Source organism: Schistocerca serialis, chromosome 3 (assembly GCF_023864345.2).
Source record: "Schistocerca serialis cubense isolate TAMUIC-IGC-003099 chromosome 3, iqSchSeri2.2, whole genome shotgun sequence".
NCBI lineage: Eukaryota > Metazoa > Arthropoda > Insecta > Orthoptera > Acrididae > Schistocerca > Schistocerca serialis.
In genome coordinates, this window is record NC_064640.1 from 226,193,736 (window position 1) to 226,216,630 (window position 22,895).

A 22,895-nucleotide genomic window follows, 5' to 3' on the forward strand; every position below is an offset into this window, starting at 1 on the left:
GCATGCTTGCGGGGGCCCTACACAATATTAGGCAGGTGTACCAGTTTTTTGGCTCTTCAGTGTACTTTGCAAGATATTTGGCAGTATTGCCTTATAATGGATAACTTTACACATGTCTGGAAATTTTAAATGGAAAGAAAACAGAAATCTGAAGTGGCATGACACTTTTCATAGCTTTATTGACTTGTTGGAACCTATTACAAGGATAAATGGAATATGGCAAGTCATTTAAATTTTAAGTTTTTATTATGTAAATTGAAAATAATGTTTCTGCTGTGTCTGGAGCACGAGTTTCTCACCTTCACTTTTATAGTATTTCTATAGCAGGATGAGGCACTACTAACCTTGATTTCACTTCAATAAAGACTGGATACATACATAAAAAATTGCAGGTGTTCTTTGAACTACAAAGATCATCTTTGTAATACCACAGGTTCATCAAGTAGCCCCTGGTTATTGATTTTGGAGATATCTCCAACATCCGGCCATACAAATGTCTATGTTGAGTCACCTGTCATCTTCGCGAACTTAACTTGAATCTCATCATAAGATAGCACTTGTCCAATAATTTCCTCAGTATCCTTATTTTCTGCTTTTGTTTGCAGTCGTCGTAAAGTTACCCCCACCCAAGCAAAAGTCACACACCTTTGCTTGTTTTCAGCTTGCTAGTAAAATGTCTCCACTAAAAAAGTGTTTCACCTACTGTTCCACATAACTATGACATGGCAATGACAGTTTCTAAGCAATGTAAAAATACGTAAAGATACTCACATCCAATTAACTGCATTTATCATCCTGCATCATGATGTATGAACAACACTGTCATGATTTTTCAATCCAGTAAAGTTCACTATGTCTTATCTAAGCAGCCATTTTACTCAGAATTTCCAAAACAGGCCATGGGCGGCACCCCACAGAACTTAATGGGAAGTGTGTAAAGTAACCTAGGTTGCATAATTTAACCCAGTTTATGGTACATCAAATTCAGTCGTTATCTTAAAACCATTGCAGAGTATACCCTTGTACGTTTCATCCTCTCAGAAACTAAACTCTGCTTATATTCTGCTAAACACAAAAATAGTTTTATACATAATCACTATTATGAATTTGAATATTTTATTTCCATGCATTCAAAAGACAGCAGTAGATTTTAAGCAACTTTCTTCTTCTCTGAATTTCTAATTCCTCTGAAGCACACATAAATTTGATAATTACTGAAGATTTTTGTACCCAAATGTACAAAAAACTTTGGACAAAAACAGAAGGCATTCAGCCTGATCCATCTATTTGCCATGCTTTCTGTCAAACTACAGCAAGCTGTAGTCTCAAAATAAAATGGCACAAAACCTACAGCACTGCTCCCTGTCTAGCACTGCTGCAATTGCATTCTCACAATGAGTGGCTTTTGGATATTAGCGAGATCATGAAAACCAATCCTCTGCAACAGTTAACATGTTCATCTGATGATTAGATTATAGTGTATGTTTTAGAGTTCAGTTGTTACATCATATTTCAAAAGAAAATATAAAACTGACAAGAATATTTAGAACATACAGAGTGAATATCGAACACACACAGAGACTGGCAATAGCAAGAAAAACTTGCCTGAAAAGCAAGATGATGTTAACAACAAATACAAATTTAAGTGTTAGGGAGCCTTTTATGAATGTATTCATTTGGAGTGTGGTGTCATGTAGAAGTGAAATGAAGAAAATAAATGGTAAAGAGAATATAAGCTTATTTGGTGCTACAGAAAAATCCTGAAGATTCAATGTATAGATTGGATAAGTAACAAGGAGGTACTGAATGGAATTAGACATCAAAGAGCTTAACATCAAAACTTGCCTAACAGAAGAAAGAGATTGATTAGACATATCCTGAGGCATCAAAGAATAGTTTAATTTGGCCTAGAGGAACGTGTCAGGGGTAAAAATTAAAGGAGGAAATTAATGTTAAATACAGTAGGCAGGTTTAAATTGATGTAGGGTGCAGTAGTTATGCAGGTAGTAAAAAGTTTATACAGGAAAACAAGTCAGTCTTCAGACTGATGAATTCAACAATTACAATAAGCACTCTGTATTACTCGGCAAGGTGAATCAGTTACCTGGCTGTAATGGGAACTACTTGGCGATGTGACTTGTTACAGTAATGTTCCAGTCCATCTGAGAGTGTGAGCACAAAAAGGGACTGCAGAAAATACCTTTGTGGAAAGCCATGACTACTTGCTATTAACATCGTTAATATTACAGGCAATGAAAACAAGGAAAGTGTGATTGTGCTGACACAGAAGGTGATAAAAGATGCATTCACTTAGGGAATGGTGTGCAAATTACAGAAGGAGGGATATGATGCCAAGTGGAGTAGGACATCAAGTATGTGCTCCAAAACAGAATTAGAGAAATGCATACAATAAATATTTCATTGGTGATCTAAATAAATTGCTGCAATATTATGGCCATGGAAGGAAATACAATCTTTGCAGAAATTTCACAGCTGTTGTTTCACTGAATCAGCCTTCCCTACTAGAAAAGAAACTCTAAGAAAAACTGTTCCATCTATGGGATTTGATTTTAGAAGTTGCTAGAATGAATGAGTCATGAACATACTGGCAAAAAAGCCTATGATATCAGACTTTAAAAAAAAAATTATAAAATGAAGCATTAGCATAAAGTGACCAATGGTTTACTTAGATGAGCCATGGATCCATACATACATGGCATTACAAGGCTAAGTGGGTTTCCTTCCAAACCTTTCGACCTACGAAAAATATTGCAAAGTGGCAATGTGTGAACAGTGTCATCGGACAACAGTGCCAGAGAGCGTTTCATTGTTGTGACTGCAGAGTTTTATTTTTTGTTTACATTTCCTCTGTGACTACAACAGGAAAACTTCAGACTATCATGTAGAAATGGCAAAAAAACTACAAATCTGTAGAGACAAAGAAAACCAAACTTTCACATTAATTATGGAGCAACAAACACTTTCTCTTTATTCAATTGGTAAACTCTTGCAAAAAATGTCCCTTCTTACTGCTGTCATGCCATCTAGACCTAAATCCTACAGAACTATTATGAAATCTTGCAAAGTTAATCATGATACATCACACATCTTACTCTCTAACCTGAAAAACTTAACAGCTCATGCTTCTGCTGCTAATAAATAAATGTTGTTTGTCATCTAGCTTGGTGCATACCTTTTGATGTAACACTACTTTGGTGATTTATGCATCAATTTTTCTGGTTATAGTTGGCATTACAAGGCTAAGTGGGTTTCCTTCCAAACCTTTCGACCTACGAAAAATTTGAGATGGTCACTGGGAATCAAACACAGGACCTTGGCATTACTAGCCACAAATGCTAACCACTAGACCACAATGTCACTTTGCTTATGTGGCTGTCACATTATCTTTTACTGCTGTGTCCTTAGAAGACTTGAAAGTATACGTATCATGCCAAAAAAGTGTGTGATGATGAGTGGAGGAGACACACTTTGATGGCCAAGGAACTGAAAATATAAATAAAATCACTCAGCACAGATTCAAACAAAAAGTCAGCATTGTCATCCTTCAGTGAAACAGCAGCAAAGAATCAACAGATACACACGTAGAAAATAGCGATGTCACTGGGGAAGATAGTTTTCCAGATATTGCCCTTCTTACTGCTGCCCACTGTGAGCAGCCAAGGTGAGATATACTATGTGTCCCAATTCCAGTCTTATTGTAAATGGGTACTTCATTTAGATGTGAGTATAGACATTTAGCGTGTGACAGCACTCCTCTTGTAACAGTACTGGAAGGTACACCATTACTACCTCCCCTCCTTGCATATAGGGCATGAACACAGTGGCACCGGCACCCTGGCCAGATAATTGGATTGCTTTGCTGGGTAAAACTTCAGCTAAGGGAATTAAAATACACTCATCTATGGAATCTAAAGGAAGTTCTAGACATTACAGGCATAATAAAGAAGAAAATTGTAGAAAATAAAGTAACTTTTGCATCTGTTGCCTAAAGATGCTTCTACTAGAATAAAGAAATTTTTCTTGCTGTTCTGAGTTAATGCATACACAAAACATGACACTTTGCCGTCACTTGTTCCTACCAACACACAGTTCTGATTTAACAAAGAATTAAATACTGCTCTTGGTTGGTGTCGCAACGTAGTTGTCAGTCTCACACATTGCAATTCTTGACTGAATTACTCTGCCCATATTCAGTATGTTCTGGTATAAGATTAGGGATCATGGTAGTGAGTTATGGTGACACATGACAAAAACAAAATTCAAGCTTGCTTTGAAACTGGTCACACCAGGAAGAACGTTTTCCTCTGGAACTTCAACTTCATCTAAGAAAATCATTCCTGTAGCAGATGCTCGAAGTGAGAATTTGCCTTCTATTTTGGGTGTTGCCAATCCTTTAGCTCCATTCCTTTCCACAACGAATCCTCGTAACTTGCCGTCTTCACATTTTGCCCAAATAATTAAAATATCTGCAACTGGGGCATTTCTTATCCTGAACAGACAATAAGTTACATAAACATAGATGCAGTATTACAAGTACACTTTTCAAATCAAAAGAAACCAAAACAATGGAAACTCATCATAGATAGTATTAAGGAACAAGCATATGACAATATGATGTGTCTGAAATACCCAAATATAGCTACAGGTATGTACTATTATGCATGCTCACTCGGTTAGCTGTGCGGTCTAACGCACTGCTTTCCAGGTAGGAGGCATGCCGGTCCCCGGCACAAATCCATGCAATGGATTAGTGTCGAGGTCCGGTGTGCCAGCAAGTCTGTGGATGGTTTTTAAGGCGGTTTTCCATCTGCCTTGGCAAATGTGGGCTGGTTCCACTTATTCTGCCTCAGATACACTATGTCAGCGATTGCTTCACAAACACTTTCTCCACGTACGCATACACCATCATTATTCTACCACGCAAACATTGGGGTTACACTCGTCTGGTGTGATATGTTCCTGGGGGAGGGAAGGTGACCACTGGGGGCTGAACGGCACAATAACCCTTGGTTCGGTGTGGGGCGGCGGTGGGGTGAGTGGACTGCTGTAACCTGTTGTGGGATTGTGTACCACTGTGGGCTATGGCAGGGACGAAGCCTCTCCATCATTTCTAGGTCCTCAGTTCCATACAATACAATATTATTATACATGATTATTAACATAGAAAAGCACCAGTGTAGGATTTTTATAACATAAGAAATGATATTATTATTATTATTATTATTATTATTATTATTATTATTATTATTAACCTTTATTTGTCTATGATACCTTTACAGCCTTGAACATTGTAATTACTGCACACTTACAATGATGATATCATGTCGTACATATAAGGAATACATAAGCTAAAATAGAAGCACATTAGATGCCATTATATAAACATTCAACGCCACTAATACACTGCAACATTCAAAAGTAATACTACTGATAATGGAGTTCAGAAATGTCTGAGTGGATATAAAAGTCTTTTAATTAACAGCTGTTTCAACTTGCTCTTAAAGAAATTTCCACAGAGCTGCTTTACGTTATTTGGCAACCTATTATAAAATGCAAGTGGACTTTCATTTGTAGCACTTTCGTTACTCAGTATCATAATAACAACGCCTTATGAGACCTTAGTTTCTCCCAGTGTATAGAATGTCGTCACCCAGCTGCATTCCCCTAAGTTATTTGAATACACCTTGTTCATGTATTGCATTAATAAAATCTCTATTCATTATGCTTATTGCATCATTCTCTTTTACAAATATAATTGTCATAAGCATATACCTTTATTGTATAGTCAATAAATTATACTTAATATAGTCCCAACGTGACTAGTGTTTGCTTACAGTAGTAACAACCATAACTAGTATCTTCTGAAGCCTGAATATTTTATCCATGTAGACTGTGGGTGCTCCACCCCAAATTTCAGTCTCGTGTTGTAAATGAGAAGGGATTAATCCATAGAGCATTTGTTTAATAATAGGAGGAGTTATATATTTTTCAGATGTTTTAGTAACCAAATATTTCAGCTAGTCTCTTTACAGATGTAGCTGACAGACTCTTTTCATGTAAGACACTCATCAATAACAATGTCTAAAAATTTATGTTTATTAGATGTTTCAACTGTAGACAGTGATTCAATATTTATATACACTTGAGACTGGTTGCAATTGAGCACCAACTTTATCACAACAGTCTTGGCCTTATTCGGTATAAGTTTATTCATGATCAGATGTTCCATGATTAGTTCAAAGTTGTCTTTATTGTTTTGGAATGCTATCTGCTCATTGCGGCTGAGGATAATAAATGCTGTATCAGCAGCATAGTTCACTAGCTTTAAGTTTTATGATCTAAGAATACTTCCCTGGGAACTCCAAAGTTGAGAGCCTTGTATACTGATTTTACTGTGGCGCATTCTTACTTCCATTCTTATAATATAGTTTAGCATACTGTCTCCCATCTCAGAGATAAATTATGAATTTTAGTGATACTGCTATTATACCGCTAATTTGGATAAAAGTACTGTATGATTTATAGAACCAAATGCCTTATGCAAATCTAGAATTAATACTTGCAACACTTAATACAGTGAAAAACCATACTTCAACATAATTGTTTCTTTTGTATCTGCACAGGCACGACAATGTTGCAAAACATAGCCATCAGCACAAATGTCACTAATCTAGCCAACTGTGGGCACTCAACCCGGGAGCCTGGAAGCTGGACCGCAGAAGAGGATAAACTCAATGTGCAAGTTGATCTATGGGGGAACAGGGAGTCCAAACACCATATAGAGACACAAGGAGAAAAGCACAAAATGCAACCAGCATGAATTACCAAACAAATAACATGTGGAAACAAGAGCATGCTGCAATGTGGAAGTCAGGTCAGTGTTAGTCGATCACTCCATAGGAACTCACTGGCCCAACCTATCGTCCTTGGCAAGTAAACACCTGAGTCAGCAGTTCTGCCCATTTGACACTCCACACATGACGTCCATGATAGCTTCTGCACTACTCTACCACAGAACCCACTGCAGTTCATCTGTGTCCATACATTTGTCTGCTGGTGGGGATACCAAAATTTCAATTGAGCAACACATTATTGGCTAGTTCTACAGCCCTGAAAGTTCCCCTTGGTACCCAAGCCACAAAACATAATATCTTTATTTATGCCAATGCAATGTTCTTCTACATGCACATTGATACAGGTATTTCCACGATTGGTGGTCCATTAAAGGTTCCCTTACCTGAAATGAAGTTCAGTACATTTCTATCATCTGTTCTATGCAAATAATTGAGGTTCAAAAAATTTTGAACTCAGGTCTACATTATTCATGTAATGTCCTGACAAACTGACAATTATTCTGGTATATGTTTCAAGTTTCCTGTTGTTGTTGTTGTTGTTGTCTTCAGTCCTGAGACAGGTTTGATGCAGCTCTCCATGCTACTCTATCCTGTGCAAGCTTCTTCATCTCCCAGTACTTACTGCAACCTACATCCTTCCGAATTTGCTTAGTGTATTCATCTCTAGGTCTCCCTCTATGATTTTTACACGCCACACTGCCCTCCAATGCTAAATTTGTGATCCCTTAATGCCTCAGAACATGTCCTACCAACCGATCCCTTCTTCTAGTCAAGTTGTGACACAAACTCCTCTTCTCCCCAATCCTATTCAATACCTCCTCATTAGTTATGTGATCTACCCATCTAATCTTCAGCATTCTTCTGTAGCACCACATTTCGAAAGCTTCTATTCTCTTCTTGTCCAAACTATTTACCGTCCATGTTTCACTTCCATACATGGCTACACTCCATACAAATACTTTCATAAACGACTTCCTGACACTTAAATCTATACTCGATGTTAACAAATTTCTCTTCTTCAGAAACGCTTTCCTTGCCATTGCCATTCTACATTTTATATCCTCTCTACTTCGACCATCATCAGTTATTTTGCTCCCCAAATAGCAAAACTCCTTTACTACTTTAAGTGTCTCATTTTCTAATCTAATTCCCTCAGCATCACCCGACTTAATTTGACTACATTCCATTATCCTCATTTAGCTTTTGTTGATCTTCATCTTATATCCTCCTTTCAAGACACTGTCCATTCCGTTCAACTACTCTTCCAAGCCCTTTGCTGTCTCTGACAGAATTACAATGTCATCGGCGAACCTCAACGTGGGCTACAACCCTGTCTCACTCCCTTCCCAACCACTGCTTCCCTTTCATGCCCCTCGACTCTTATAACTGCCATCTACTTTCTGTACAAATTGTAAATAGCCTTTCGCTCCCTGTATTTTACTCCTGCCACATTTAGAATTTGAAAGAGAGTATTCCAGTCAACATTGTCAAAAGCTTTCTCTAAGTCTACAAATGCTAGAAATGTAGGTTTGCCTTTCCTTAATCTATTTTCTAAGATAAGTAGTAGGGTCAGTATTGCCTCACGTGTTCCAACATTTCTGCGGAATCCAAACTGATCTTCACCGAGGTCGGCTTCTACCAGTTTTTCCATTCGTCTGTAAAGAATTCGCGTTAGTATTTTGCAGTTGTGACTTAGTAAACTGATAGTTCGGTAATTTTCACATCTGTCAACACCTGCTTTCTTTGGGATTGGAATTATTATATTCTTCTTTAAGTCTGAGGGTATTTCGCCTGTCTCATACATCTTGCTCACCAGATGGTAGAGTTTTGTCAGGACTGGCTCTCCCAAGGCCGTCAGTAGTTCCAATGGAATGTTGTCTACTGCCGGGGCCTTGTTTCGACTCAGGTCTTTCAGTGTTCTGTCAAACTCTTCACACAGTATCGTATCTCCCATTTCATCTTCATCTACATCCTCTTCCATTTCCATAATATTGTCCTCAAGTACATCGCCCTTGTATAGACCCTCTATATTCTCCTTCCACCTTTCTGCTTTCCCTTCTTTGCTTAGAACTGGGTTTCCCTCTAAGCTCTTGATATTCATACAAGTGGCTCTCTTTTCTCCAAAGGTCTCTTTAATTTTCCTGTAGACAGTATCCATCTTAACCCTAGTAAGATAAGCCTCTACATCCTTACATTTGTCCTCTAGCCATCCCTGCTTAGCCATTTTGCACTTCCTGTTGATCTCATTTTTGAGACGTTTGTATTCCGTTTTGCCTGCTTCATTTACTGCATTTTTATATTTTCTCCTTTCATCAATTAAATTCAGTATTTCTTCTGTTACCTAAGGATTTCTACTAGCACTCGTCTTTTTACCTACTTGATCCTCTGCTGCCTTCACTACTTCATTCCTCAGAGCTACCCATTCTTCTTCTACTGTATTTCTTTCCCCCATTCCTGTCAATTCTTCCATTATGCTCTCCCTGAAACTCTGTACAACCTCTGGTTTAGTCAGTTTATCCAGGTCCCATCTCCTTGAATTCCCACCTTTTTGCAGTTTCATCAGTTTTAATCTACAGTTCATAACCAGTAGATTGTGGTCACAGTCGACATCTGCCCCTGGAAATGTCTTACAATTTAAAACCTGGTTCCTAAATCTCTGTCTTACCATTATATAATCTATCTGATACCTTCTAGTATCTCCAGGATTCTTCCATGTATACAGCCTTCTTTTATGATTCTTGAACCAAGTGTTAGCTATGATTAAGTTATGCTCTGTGCAAAATTCTACCAGATGGCTTCCTCTTTCATTTCTCTCCCCCAATCCGTATTCACCCACTATGTTTCCTTCTCTCCCTTTTCCTACTCTCGAATTCCAGTCACCCATGAGTATTAAATTTTCGTCTCCCTTCATTACCTGAATAACTTCTTTTATCTCATCATATGTTTCATCAATTTCTTCATCATCTGCAGAGCTAGTTGGCATATAAACTTGTACAATTGTTGTAGGCGTGGGCTTCGTGTCTATCTTGGCCACAATAATGCGTTCACTATGTTGTTTGTAGTAGCTTACCCGAACTCCTATTTTTTTATTCATTATTAAACCTACTCCTGCATTACCCCTATTTGATTTAGTATTTATAACCCTGTATTCACCTGACCAAAAGTCTTGTTCCTCCTGCCACCGAACTTCACTAATTCCCATTATATCTAACTTCAACCTATCCATTTCCCTTTTTAAATTTTCTAACCTACCTGCCCGATTAAGGGATCTGACATTCCATGCTCCGATCCGTAGAACGCCAGTTTTCTTTCTCCTGATAACGACATCCTCTTGAGTAGTCCCCGCCCAGAGATCCGAATGGGGGACTGTTTTACCTCCGGAATATTTTATCCAAGAGGACGCCATCATCATTTAACCATACAGTAAAGCTGCATGCCCTCGGGAAAAATTACGGCTGTAGTTTCCCCTTGCTTTCAGCCGTTCGCAGTACCAGCACAGCAAGGCCGTTTTGGTTAGTGGTGCAAGGCCAGATCAGTCAATCATCCAGACTGTTGCCCCTGCAACTACTGAAAAGGCTGCTGCCCCTCTTCAGGAACCACACATTTGTCTGGCCTCTCAACAGATACCCCTCCGTTGTGGTTGAACCTATGGTACGGCCATCTGTATCGCTGAGGCACGCAAGCCTCCCCACCAACGGCAAGGTCCATGGTTCCTGTTAATAAGCCATAATTCTTTCATAAGGTACAATGTATTCCCTTCCACAGAGAAGATGCAAGCAATAAGAACTGAAATAGACCAGCAATAACTTCAGCATGGACAACACCAACACCATCAACTACTTCAGTAACAACTAAACAAACAGGAGAGCCAATAAAAAAGTTTGGAATAATGCAGTCACCAACAGTCTTAGGAGGTACAAGCTTTAGTGTCCCTACTACCATGTCCATCGTCATTTGTGCCATTCCAAGAAACACAGGGGCTTGAGACTCTTACAGGCAATACCAAAAGCAACATTTTGAGGTGTTCCAGGTGCATTGTGTGAATGTATGTAATTCAATTTTGTAATGGTTCTGCCACACATCTGTCACTGGCAGAAAACTTGAGAGGCTATCATTTCTTATACCAGGTAAACTCTTATATTATTATGTTAATTGCTAAATAATATTTTAACATTTTATTTTAGACAGCGAAAATAACCACTAAATTTTTGTACTATTCTGAACCACACAATGATAAAATTACTGTCATAACAAAGCAGCAAGAATGGGGACCAATGAGAATATGTTGGGGGCAACAGAAAGGGAGAAAAGACATGGGAGTGTGTCCTCTGTGACAGAAACAAACAGAAGGCTGTCAGAGGTGGGAGCTTTCCACTGTTTATGGTCAAGATACAGGACAGCAGTAGCAGCCAGCAGGGGGTCTTCAGCATGGACTGGTGAAGAAGGACATGGCACCTGATCCCACATAATGCTGCCATTGTAGGTGATGCAGCCACTGCCATTATGGACACTCCATCCAGAATTAGGAGCTCATTCAATTGTTAAGTCCTAGTCTCCAAGATTACAGGGGTAATAGTCTCAAAAGGCCAAAATGGCTGTCATTTGCTATGCTACACAAAGGAAGCATCAACTACCATTTTGTAAAATGATCCCTGTTGCTTCAAAGACTTGCTGTAAGGACATTTTATTAATTGAACTCAATGCTGTAGCAGTGGTTCAGAAATTCATTTATGTAAGCTACCATGTTTGCTGAGAATACGTAAGTCACAAGATATTTGAACCTGTGAGTTATCATCTCCCAAGTCACCGTAAATTAGTGACTCAACCCCTTTTGCAAAATTTCTTCTAAAAAATATAGTACGGAAAGATATCACAGCAGCTATGGAGTTTAGTGGCATCATCTTGCCAAAAGTGCTATGAAGACATCACAACTAACTGAACTTTCCAACTACATAGAACTGTAACCACAATAATTTAAAAAAAATAGAGTTTACTGTTTCATTTACCTTTCACTTGATTAACTCTGTCACTATTAACTTTTTACTGGACTGTATACTGAACTCTTATTTTTTTCTCAATACTATCTCAGAAGCAAAACTGGTAAGAAACTTGTATTTTTCATCTTATTCATGTATATGTTTGGACTCAACTTTTTCCATGAAGTTGAGTGTCACCTGTCAGCACTGTTGGCCACAGAACTCAGGTTACTGTGGAGCAGAGATATGAATGTATCAAGTTTTCCTTTGCAGGAAAACAATTTCATAACTACTATGACCAAATGTGAGAAGAGCAAGGGAGGTTGTAGAGAGTGAAAGTGATGGAGGTTGAGGCCAGCCTGTTGCCAGGGGCAGAGAGGTTTTTGTATGGGCATTTATGAACCCAGTGTAGTGGGAACACAGTATAGCACATATCTATGTAGAACTAGCATTTCTATTGTTAACAACTTTTCTCATACAGCTCAGGATAATAAAAAAATAACTACTAATTTTCTGTCTAAAATAAGACATACAATCTTATTTTGTAGTAAATATTATCTTAATTAACTCTTTGTCTGCTGTGTAAAAGACTCAAACTGTTGTGACAGTGCCACGACATTTAACAGTGCCGCCATGACAGTACGCGCAAACGGCTATAGAGGCACTCCGCAACTCGGCTGAGCGTGGGAGCGCCACCTAGCTACGAACGGCGCCGGCCGCATGTCACGGCACGGCTGTCGAATAAGAGATACTGAGTTGTTATCATGTAACCAGCTATTGCTTCTAAGTGAGTGTGTTTGAATATCCACGCAATTATTGGGGATTAAAGGTTATAACACTTTTTGGTGACAAGGTCGGATATTTTCACTGCGTTGTGGATTTGTGTGTTCGTGACGGGGCAGACATGCAACAGCTTATGCAAGCGCTCATTGAACAACAAACACAGTTGACGGCTGCTATTCAGGCGTTGTCGACATCGCTTACTCATCGTCTGGCTTCCTCTTCTCTGCCTCCATTCTCTCCTTACGACGAGGCCGCTGAAGACTGGGATGATTATGAGAAGCGTTTGCGGCAACACTTCTTGGCTTTCGGCGTTGTCGACGCTCCTATGTGTAAGTCGTTATTTCTATCTTGGATTTCCCCACGGATCTATCAGCTGCTATCTCAGTTAGCCCCTCTGCGGGAACCTGCCTCTCTGTCCTTCCAAGAAATGTGTGACTTATTGTCTAACTATTACCGAAAAAACACCCACGTCGTTGCCACCCGCGTGGCGTTCTACCAGTGTCGTAAACAGCCCCATCAATCTTACCGGGCTTGAGCGGTGGAACTACACCGTCTGAGTAGGAAATGTCAGTTTGTCACGGACACTCATCATGAGTCTTATGCTGATTCAATGGTTAGGGATGCTATTCTACGGCTTGCTCCTGATAAAGAAGTTCGGCAACGTGCCCTACAACTGCCAAACCCGTCGTTGTCGGAAGTTGTAAGCATCGCTCAATCCTTTGAAGTGTCTCACACTGCTGGCGCGCAAATAGATGTGTGGTGTGATGTAGGCGCTGTACAGTCAACTTTCGACCCGGACAATTTGCCTGTTTCACAGGAGAACGAAGATGTGGCGGCGGTTCACTCACGTAAGCAACGTCGCGTTGGGCCGCAACGCTCACAGCGACAACAGCAACCACGGAAGCAGGTTCGTTCCGCACTTCCTTCTTGTCCACGCTGTTTCGTACAGCATGACAGGGCCGTGTGTCCAAAACGTTGGGCCACGTGTAATTCATGTAGGAAAAAAGGCCACATTGCTTCTGTGTGTCAGTCCCCTAAAGTTCCTGTCGACGAGGACGAGGCATCGGACATGGATGTTAACTGTGTGCTTTCTCAAACAAATAAGTTGTTTGTTACTGTTCGTGTTCTGAATAAAGATATTCGCATGCAAGTGGGCACTGGCTCTGCAGTAACTCTCATTAATTCTCGCACGTATTTGGAGTTGGGCTCCCCTCCCTTGTCTCCCGTTACGCGAAATCTGAGAACTTATAATAAACAGAAAATTCCTATCTTTGGCCAGTTTGATGCTTCCACTGCCTACAAGTCTGTTGTTTGGCCCCTCACATTTTATGTAGTGGATCATGCGGGCTGTAATGGAACTGACGAATAGACGTCATTTTATGTTATGATACACTATTAGTCGTCACTTTATTTTATTATTCATTAAAGTCGTGTTATAAAAGCTTTTGCTTAAGATAATACTAAGTTAGGTGTTGCGATCAATAATCGATATTGGAATTGTATGTTCTTTGTAGCTTATGACCGTGTTCTTTGGTCTACTACGGGCTTTCGGCCACTTGTGTGTTGGCCGCGGTTGAGTGTAGTTGTGCATATAGTTCTTGCAATAAATGTGTTTGATACAAAGAAACCGTGGAATACTGCGTCATTTTTCGATAGTCCAGTAATAATTAAAAAACCCGCACCTTTTTCTTGGACCCAAAGCAGCCAAGGAATCATCGCCTAGACAAAAAGAAGCCACAAGGACAACGCAGACACAGCAGCATCAACAAAGGAGACATCATGGCCAGCTCTACTAAATTACTTTACAGCCATTAGCCACACCGTAACGGTGTCCTTATGGAGTTAACTTTTCCTGCACAGTAGAGCCGGTTCGTGACAGGGCGCTGAAAACCTGTTCGGTTATGATGCTTTCCAGTTGTTCGGGTTCTCCGTTGATGATGATGTGCACCTCATATCTGAGGATATTCCGTATCAACAGCTGGATGGATTGGGTTCTGAATTTTTGTTCGTGTTCTCTGCTGGTCTGGGTCGTGCCGAGGATTTTGAAGCCCACATTACTCTTAAACCTACAGCTTGCCCGAAGTTTTTCCTGGCACGCCCTATTCTGGTAGCATTGCATGCACCTGTCAAGGCTGAGATAGACAGGTTAACAGCTTCGGAGATTCTCCTTCCTGTTACCTCCAGCGAATGGGCATCACCAATCGTGGTGGTTTCTAAACCAAACGGGAGTCTGCGATTGTGTGGTGATTTTAAAGCCACTGTCAACGCTCAGAGCCTCATTGACACTTATCCTCTTCCCCGTCCTGAGGAGTTATTTACCAAGCTCACTGGGGGCCAGTTCTTTTCCAAACTTGACTTATCGGAGGCGTACCATCAGTTGCCATTGGATGCTTCTTCTAAGGAATTTCTCGTCATCAACACTCTTTGTGGGTTGTATCAGTACCAGCGGTTACCATTTGGCGTCGCTCGCGCGCCAGCCATTTTTCAGCGGTTTTTGGAACAGCTCACGGCTTCCGTTCCTGGCTGCATAAACTATCTGGATGACATTGTTGTCACGGGGGCCTCCACTGAGGAGCACCTTCGCAATTTGCGTTCACTGTTTCAGGTTTTGCATTCGGCTGGGTGGAGGTGCAATCTGGACAAGTCACAGTTCTTCCAACCCTCCATTGTGTATCTTGGTTTCCACTTGTTCCGTGAGGGTATACGTCCTCTACGTCAGCATGTTGTGGCCATTAACGCTCTACCCCGGCCATCTACGGTCAAAGAACTTCAGGCGTTTCTAGGCAACATTGCTTGTTATCACAAATTCATTCCATCCGTAGCGGCGGTCGCTCATCCTCTGCATCAGTTGTTATGAAAAAACGTCCCTTTCTGCTGGTCCGACGAGTGTGAGTAGGCTTTTGTCCGCCTGAAGGCTCATTTGCAGTCGGCGCCTTGTCTTGCCACATTCCGTCCGGATCAGCACTTGGTTCTGGCGACTGACGTGTCACAGTATGGCCTAGGGGCTGTTCTCACCCATCGGTATGAGGATGGGTCGGAACGACCCACTGCCTATGCTTCCAAGACCCTCAATGATGCGCAACGGCATTACTCTCAAATCGAAAAGGAGGTGCTCGCTATCATTTATGCTCTAAAAAAGTTCAGCATTTTTTTGTATGGTTCTAAGTTTCACCTCATCACTGACCACAAGCCGCTGGTCTCTCTGTTCAGCCCATCGGCGTCGCTTCCGGATAAGGCAGCTCACCGCCTGCAACGTTGGGCCTTATACTTGTCTCGTTTTCACTATGAGATTCACTATCGCCCCACGGCCCAGCACGCCAACGCTGACGCATTGTCGCGATTGCCGATGGGCCCCGACCCAGTTTTCGATCGTGATGAACTACTCTGTTTCCACATTGATGAGGAAGAACGTCGTGCGGTCGAGGGTTTTCCACTCACAGGTTCGCAGGTCGCGTCAGCTACTGCGCAGGACACGGTCCTGCGTCAGGTGATCGGTTTTGTTCAACGGGGTTGGCCGGACAGGACCCAGGGCCGGGCATCGGATCCCCTTCGCAACTACCATGTCTTGCGCCTTCGTCTGTCTGTTCGTGATGGTGTTGTTCTTCTGGCCACGGATGGTGCATCTCCATGGGTCGTGGTGCCAGCCTCTCTTCTCAAAGATGTTCTCAAACTGTTGCATGAAGGCCATTGGGGTATTTCTTGGACTAAGTCCCTGGCTCGCAGGCATGTTTATTGGCCCGGTATTGATTCGAACATCGCCCACATGGTTGCTGCATGTGGTCAGTGTGCTCAACAACTGGCTGCACCTCGTACAATGCCCTCTCCGTGGCCTGATCCAGCGCAGCCATGGGAACGGGTGCACGCTGACTTTCCCGGCCCCTTCCTCGGTACTTATTGGCTACTGTTGATTGACACCTTCTCGAAGTTTCCGTTTGTTGTTCGATGTTCGTCGTCCACCACTGCGGCGACGACGCTGGCTTTGTCCAAAATCTTTGTGCTAGAAGGTCTTCCATCCATGATCATCACAGACAATGGCCCTCAGTTCTCTTCGCAGGCCTTCCGTGATTTTTGTACTGGACAAGGGATTCATCATGTTACAGCACTGCCCTTCCATCCGCAATCGAATGGGGAGGTCAAGTGCCTTGTCTGCAGTTTCAAAAGCCAGATGAAAAAATTCCGTAGTGATTTATCCACAGATGACGCTCTGCTGCAATTTCTGAGTTCTTATCGCTTCACGCGTCTGGGTGATCGCATCCCTGCTGAACTCTTGCATGGCCGCAAACCGCGCACTCTACTGCACCTGCTTCACCCTGTCAGGCCTTGTAATGTGTCCCCTAGTGCGGGAAAATACTTGGTGGGTGCCGACATGTGGGCATGAGAGTATGGATCTCACCCTAAATGGATTCCAGGGGTGGTCAAGGCTCTTTGCGGCCGCCGGCTTTGTGAAATACATACGGACGACGGCATGGTTATTCGTGATTATGACTAGATGCGCCCACAAGTGGTGGCCACGCCGGTGCCACCGCCCCTTCCTTCTCCTCCACCAGCCCGAGAAGCCAGTCCTGTCGCTGCTGCTGATCTACCATATGTGTTGATGCAGCCGCCGTCGCTACCGTTGCCGAGTACGCCGGAACCAGCCCCAGTTGCAACGCCACCTTCTCCGGGACCCATCTCGCTGGAGCACAGCCCCAGGTCCACGACACCTATGGATTCTGCTCCGGAGTTTTCACCCATCTCATCCAGCAGGCACGTTCCACGCACGAGCTTCCGTCCTGGACATTTTCGACCATACTCTCGTGTCTCTCCGCAGGATCTTCTCGGGGCCTCACAAGAGGCCATGGATGTCTCCGCACTGTCCATGTCTGCAAGGAAGTGAGTGTTTTTTTTTCTTCAAGAGGGGAAAAGTGTTGTGACAGTGTCATGACATTTAACAGTGCCGCCACGACAGTACGCGCAAACAGCGATAGAGGCGCTCCGCAACTCGGCTGAGCGCGGGAGCGCCACCTAGCTACGAACGGCGCCAGCCGCATGTCACGGCACGGCAGTCGAATAAGAGATACTGAGTTGTTATCATGTAACCAGCTATTGCTTCTAAGTGAGTATGTTTGAATATCCACGCAATTATTGGTGATTAAAGGTTATAACACAAACCCTTCCATCTTCATACTCTTCATCAATATTTTGCAACATTTGATAACTTTTGAGACAAAAATTAGGTCAAAATATAACAGAATCGTTACAATTTCTTGTCATGGATAGAGACACAAATATTTAAGGTACTGAGAAAATATACGCCATTAATGAACCCAGTCTTGTTGCCTATGGCCTATTCCAGTCATATTTCAACAAGGAAAGCCACTTTGTTGTATATCAGTGCCAGAAGCATCAGGGGCAACTTTATGAGGTACTATATTTGTGGTTTGACCTGTAAATGCCATTTGCATGAAACAAATGAAGATCTTTGTATAAAATGTTTTCAGTTATCTTGCCATGTGAAATCAGAGTAAAAACTAAAAATTTTGATGATTATATCAATCGACTTCATCAACAGTACCTAACAGCAACCAGCTGATGGATGTAATCATTAAAACCTAAATGTTTTACTATAATTTCAAGCAGCAAAAAGACTAAAAACACCAGATTCTATATGTTTAAATTCTGAATTTGAACAGTCCTATACAAACTTCCTAATGCACAGTGGTACTGTCCATTTTAGGAACTCTGTTGTGAGTAATTAAAACTAGATGATCACACAGTAGAAGACTATCATACAGATTTGGAAGTTGCAATGCCAGGAGATTTGAAAGTAGAAGTGCCGTACAGCTCAAACTGCATCACTTCCCTCACGTTCAATACCATCAACAGCCTATAACAGTACACACCTCATTGGCAAGCCATGTGGGTTGATCATCCATAGCAAAAGAGGCTACTCCCAAAGAAAGCAACAGAGTGACAACACAGCAAAACTGGTTTGTCACTTATGTACATAGGATGTGACAATCTAACTTGAAGACATCTGTAGGCCACATAAATTTAAAAATCCTCAGCTATTTGTGATCTTAGCCAGTGTGGACATAACGCAGTCACTTAGTCAGCTTTAATGATTATTGCAAACACAAAACTATGTTCCATTTGGAAACTTCATTTCATTTGACCCCATAATTAGGGATGCTGTTAAGTCAGTGTCCAATGCAATTCCCTTCTAAGTATTCAGAAACCTCTGCCATTAATTTGCTATGATTTTCTCACCTGGATCAGGGTGTGCTACAAGTTATGAAGCCAACCATGGACCTTGGTGCAGTGTGATGGCTTGTGTGCCTCCAAGATACAGTTACCTGCACGATAGGTGTAACCACATGTGAGGGGTGTCTGACTCAGAATAACATAGGCCTCCTGAAGAGAGATAGCAGGTTGTTCAGTAGTAGTTGGGATGATTGATTGATCTGGTATTGTAATATTAACCAATATGGCCTTTTTATGTTGGTACTCCACTGGCTGAAATCAAGAGGAAACTACAGCTATTAGATTTGCTGAGGACACACAGTTCTATTGCATGGTTTAACGGTGCTGGTATCCCCTTGTTTAGAGGGCCAGTAATTTGATAGCAATAAATGGGAAATGGGAAAAATAGTGGGAAAATATGGACTAGAGGAAAGGAATGGAAGGGGAAGCAGCCTGACAGAATTTTGCACAGAGTATAGTTTCATCATTTCCACACTTGATTTAAGAATCATGAAAAGAAATTTGTATGCAAAGAAAAGACCTTAAGACACAAGAAGGTTTCAAAGTGAAAAATATTTCAAGGGACAGATGTGGACTCAGACCATAATATAGTGGTTATAGACTGCAGATTAAAACTAAAGAAATTGCAGAAAAGCAGGAAATTAAGGAGATGGGGCTGCCTAAGTTAAAGGAACCAGAGGTGGTTGAGAATTGCGCTTGGAACATTACGAATTGACTGAAACAGGCAGAAGGAATACAGTAAAAAATGAAAGGGTAGCATAATGAAAGCAGCATAGAATTATAAAGGCAAGAAGAAAGGCCCAGTAGAAATCCTTGGATAACACATGAGATATGGAATGTAACTGACTGAAAAGAGAAAATACAAAAATGCAGTAAATGATGGTGTCAAAAGGGAATGCAGATGTGTAAAACATCTGACTGACAGAATTGCAACATGGTAAAGCAGGAATGACTAGGGGAGGAATATGAAGCTGTAAAAGCATGCATGACTACAGGAAAGACATATGCTGCCTAAAGAAAAATCATAGAGACCTTTGCAGAAAACAGAAGCAGCTGTATGGATGTCAAGAGCCCAGTTGGCAAGCTACTACCAAGTTAAGAAAGGAAGGCTGGAAGTTGGAAGGAATATGTGGAAGGGAAATAAAGTTGAAGACAATATTATAGAAAGGGAACAGGAAGTAGATGAATATGAGATAACACATTTGATTCTGCAATAAGAATTTGGTAGACAGCTGAAAGATCTAAGACGAAACAAGGCATGTAGGGTGGATGACAATCCCTCAGAATTACAAAGAGCCTTGGGAGAGCCAGATATGAAAAAAACTAGTCCACCTTGAGTGCAAGATTTGTAAGAAAAATGAAATATAAACTTATTTCAAGAAAAATGTAATAATTCCAATTCCAAAAAAGGCAGGTGCTGGCAGGTGTGAATATTACTGAACTATCAGATTATTATTATTATTATTATTATTATTATTATTATTATTTCTTTCCTTTCTCAGACGTTATGTCTGGTTAAAAATGGAAAGTGACGCGGACCTTGATCAAGTGTGACTTCCTTTTAACTCTACGGTATATGTTACATTGCATTTAGGAACTTTTGGGTAAGTGAACATGTATCAATAATTACAGATTTCTCTAGTTGTATATATACATTTGGATGTAGCAGTATTGCATTGATGTACTGGTGGATATTGTGTGCTATGACTCCTGTAGTTGATAGTATAATTGGTATAATGTCAACTTTATCCTGATGCCACATGTCCTTGACTTCCTCAGCCAGTTGGATGTATTTTTCAATTTTTTCTCCTTTTTTTTCTTCTGTATATTTGTTGTATTGGGTATGGATATTTCGATTAGTTGTGTTAATTTCTTCTTTTTATTGGTGATTATGATGTCAGGTTTGTTATGTGGTGTTGTTTTATCTGTTATAATGGTCCTGTTCCAGTATAATTTGCATTCATCATTCTCCAGTACATTTTGTGGTGCATACTTGTATGTGGGAACGTGTTGTTTTATTAGTTTATGTTGTATGGCAAGTTGTTGATGTATTATTTTTGCTACATTGTCATGTCTTCTGGGGTATTCTGTATTTGCTAGTATTGTACATCCACTTGTGATGTGATCTACTGTTTCTATTTGTTGTTTGCAAAGTCTGCATTTATCTGTTGTGGTATTGGGATCTTTAATAATATGCTTGCTGTAATATCTGGTGTTTATTGTTTGATCCTGAATTGCAATCATGAATCCTTCCATCTCACTGTATATATTGCCTTTTCTTAGCCATGTGTTGGATGCGTCTTGACCGATGTGTGGCTGTGTTAGATGATACGGGTGCTTGCCATGTAGTGTTTTCTTTTTCCAATTTACTTTCTTCGTATCTGTTGATGTTATGTGATCTAAAGGGTTGTAGAAGTGGTTATGAAATTGCAGTTGTGTAGCCGATGTATTTATATGAGTGATTGCTTTGTGTATTTTGCTAGTTTCAGCTCGTTCTGGAAAGTATTTTCTTAAATTGTCTACCTGTCCATAATGTAGGTTTTTTATGTCGATAAATCCCCTTCCTCCTTTCTTTCTGCTTAATGTGAGTCTTTCTGTAGTTGAATGTATGTTATGTATTCTATATTTGTGGCATTGTGATCATGTAAGTGTATTGAGTGCTTCTATGTCTGTGTTACTCCATTTCAATACTGCAAATGAGTAGGTCAATATTGGTATAGCATACGTATTTATAGCTTTTATCTTGTTTCTTGCTGTCAGTTCTGTTTTCAGTGTTTTTGTTTGTCTTTGTCTATATTTTTCTTTTAGTTCTTCTTTAATATTTGTATTATCTATTCCTAGATATTTATAGGCATCTGTTTTATCCATCGCTTCTATGCAGTCGCTATGGTCATCCAATATGTAATCTTCTTGTTTAGCGTGTTTTCCCTTGACTATGCTATTTTTCTTACATTTGTCTGTTCCAAAAGCCATATTTATATCATTGCTGAATACTTCTGTTGTCTTTAGTAATTGGTTGAGTTGTTGATTTGTTGCTGCCAGTAGTTTTAGATCATCCATGTATAGCAAATGTGTGATTTTGTGTTGGTATGTTCCAGTAATATTGTATCCATAATTTGTCTTATTTAGCATGTTGGATTGTGGGTTCAGAGCAAGGCAGAACCAGAAAGGACTTAATGAGTCTCCTTGGTATATTCCACGCTTAATCTGTATTGGCTGTGATGTGATATTATTTGAATTTCTTTGGATATTAAGTGTGGTTTTCCAATTTTTCATTACTATGTTTAGGAACTGTATCAATTTAGGATCTACTTTGTATATTTCCAATATTTGTAGTAACCATGAGTGGGGTACACTATCAAAAGCTTTTGGTAATCAATGTATGCGTAGTGTAGCGACCTTTGTTTAGTTTTAGCTTGATATGTCACCTCTGCATCTATTATCAGTTGCTCTTTACATCCTCATGCTCCTTTGCAACAGCCTTTTTGTTCTTCATTTATAATTAACTTCAGTCATTACACAGAAATTAATAACACATACAACACAGAACAAAATTATAAATGAAGAACAAAAAGGCTGTATAAGTGGGAATGCATTTACATCGATTGGACGAACATTATGAAAACAAACACTCGAAACCGTAGTTTCACGTAAGTCACATGCAACGAAAAATCTGTAACGCAACCATCTGTGTGTGGCGTGTTTATAATTACATTTTATTTATATTTTAGGACAATTAATCTATAAAAACACACCAAATGTCAGAAAGAAATCGTGTAAACCGTCTGATGATGAGTCACAACGATTCGAAACCGGTAACGGTTTCCTTTGAATAAAAGGACTCAAAGTAAATTTGTGGCTGGTTGCTGTCCTAACACCATCAATATTTGTCTTCAAACAACAGCCACGGTCTCCAACATGTCATCATATGACAAAATTGCATTAAGCTGAAATTTTTCTTCTATATCTAACATGTGTGTCACTTCATGTTCTATTTTTGCTTGTTCTGGTGGTTGTC

At 40.5% G+C, this 22,895-nt stretch overlaps 1 protein-coding gene and 1 pseudogene across 1 annotated transcript in view; both read right to left on the reverse strand.

Moving 5' to 3' along the window:
- The window catches only part of LOC126470763 (glutaryl-CoA dehydrogenase, mitochondrial-like), a 428,045-nt gene that overhangs the window by 382,649 nt on the left and 22,501 nt on the right, over positions 1-22,895 (reverse strand). Inside the window, exon 3 of the mRNA XM_050098768.1 lies at positions 16,194-16,197. Within this exon, the coding sequence (XP_049954725.1) occupies positions 16,194-16,197 (4 nt within the window). The remainder of the gene's footprint in view (positions 1-16,193; positions 16,198-22,895) is intronic.
- LOC126470764 (glutaryl-CoA dehydrogenase, mitochondrial-like) overlaps positions 1-22,895 on the reverse strand; it is a 413,687-nt pseudogene that overhangs the window by 40,907 nt on the left and 349,885 nt on the right.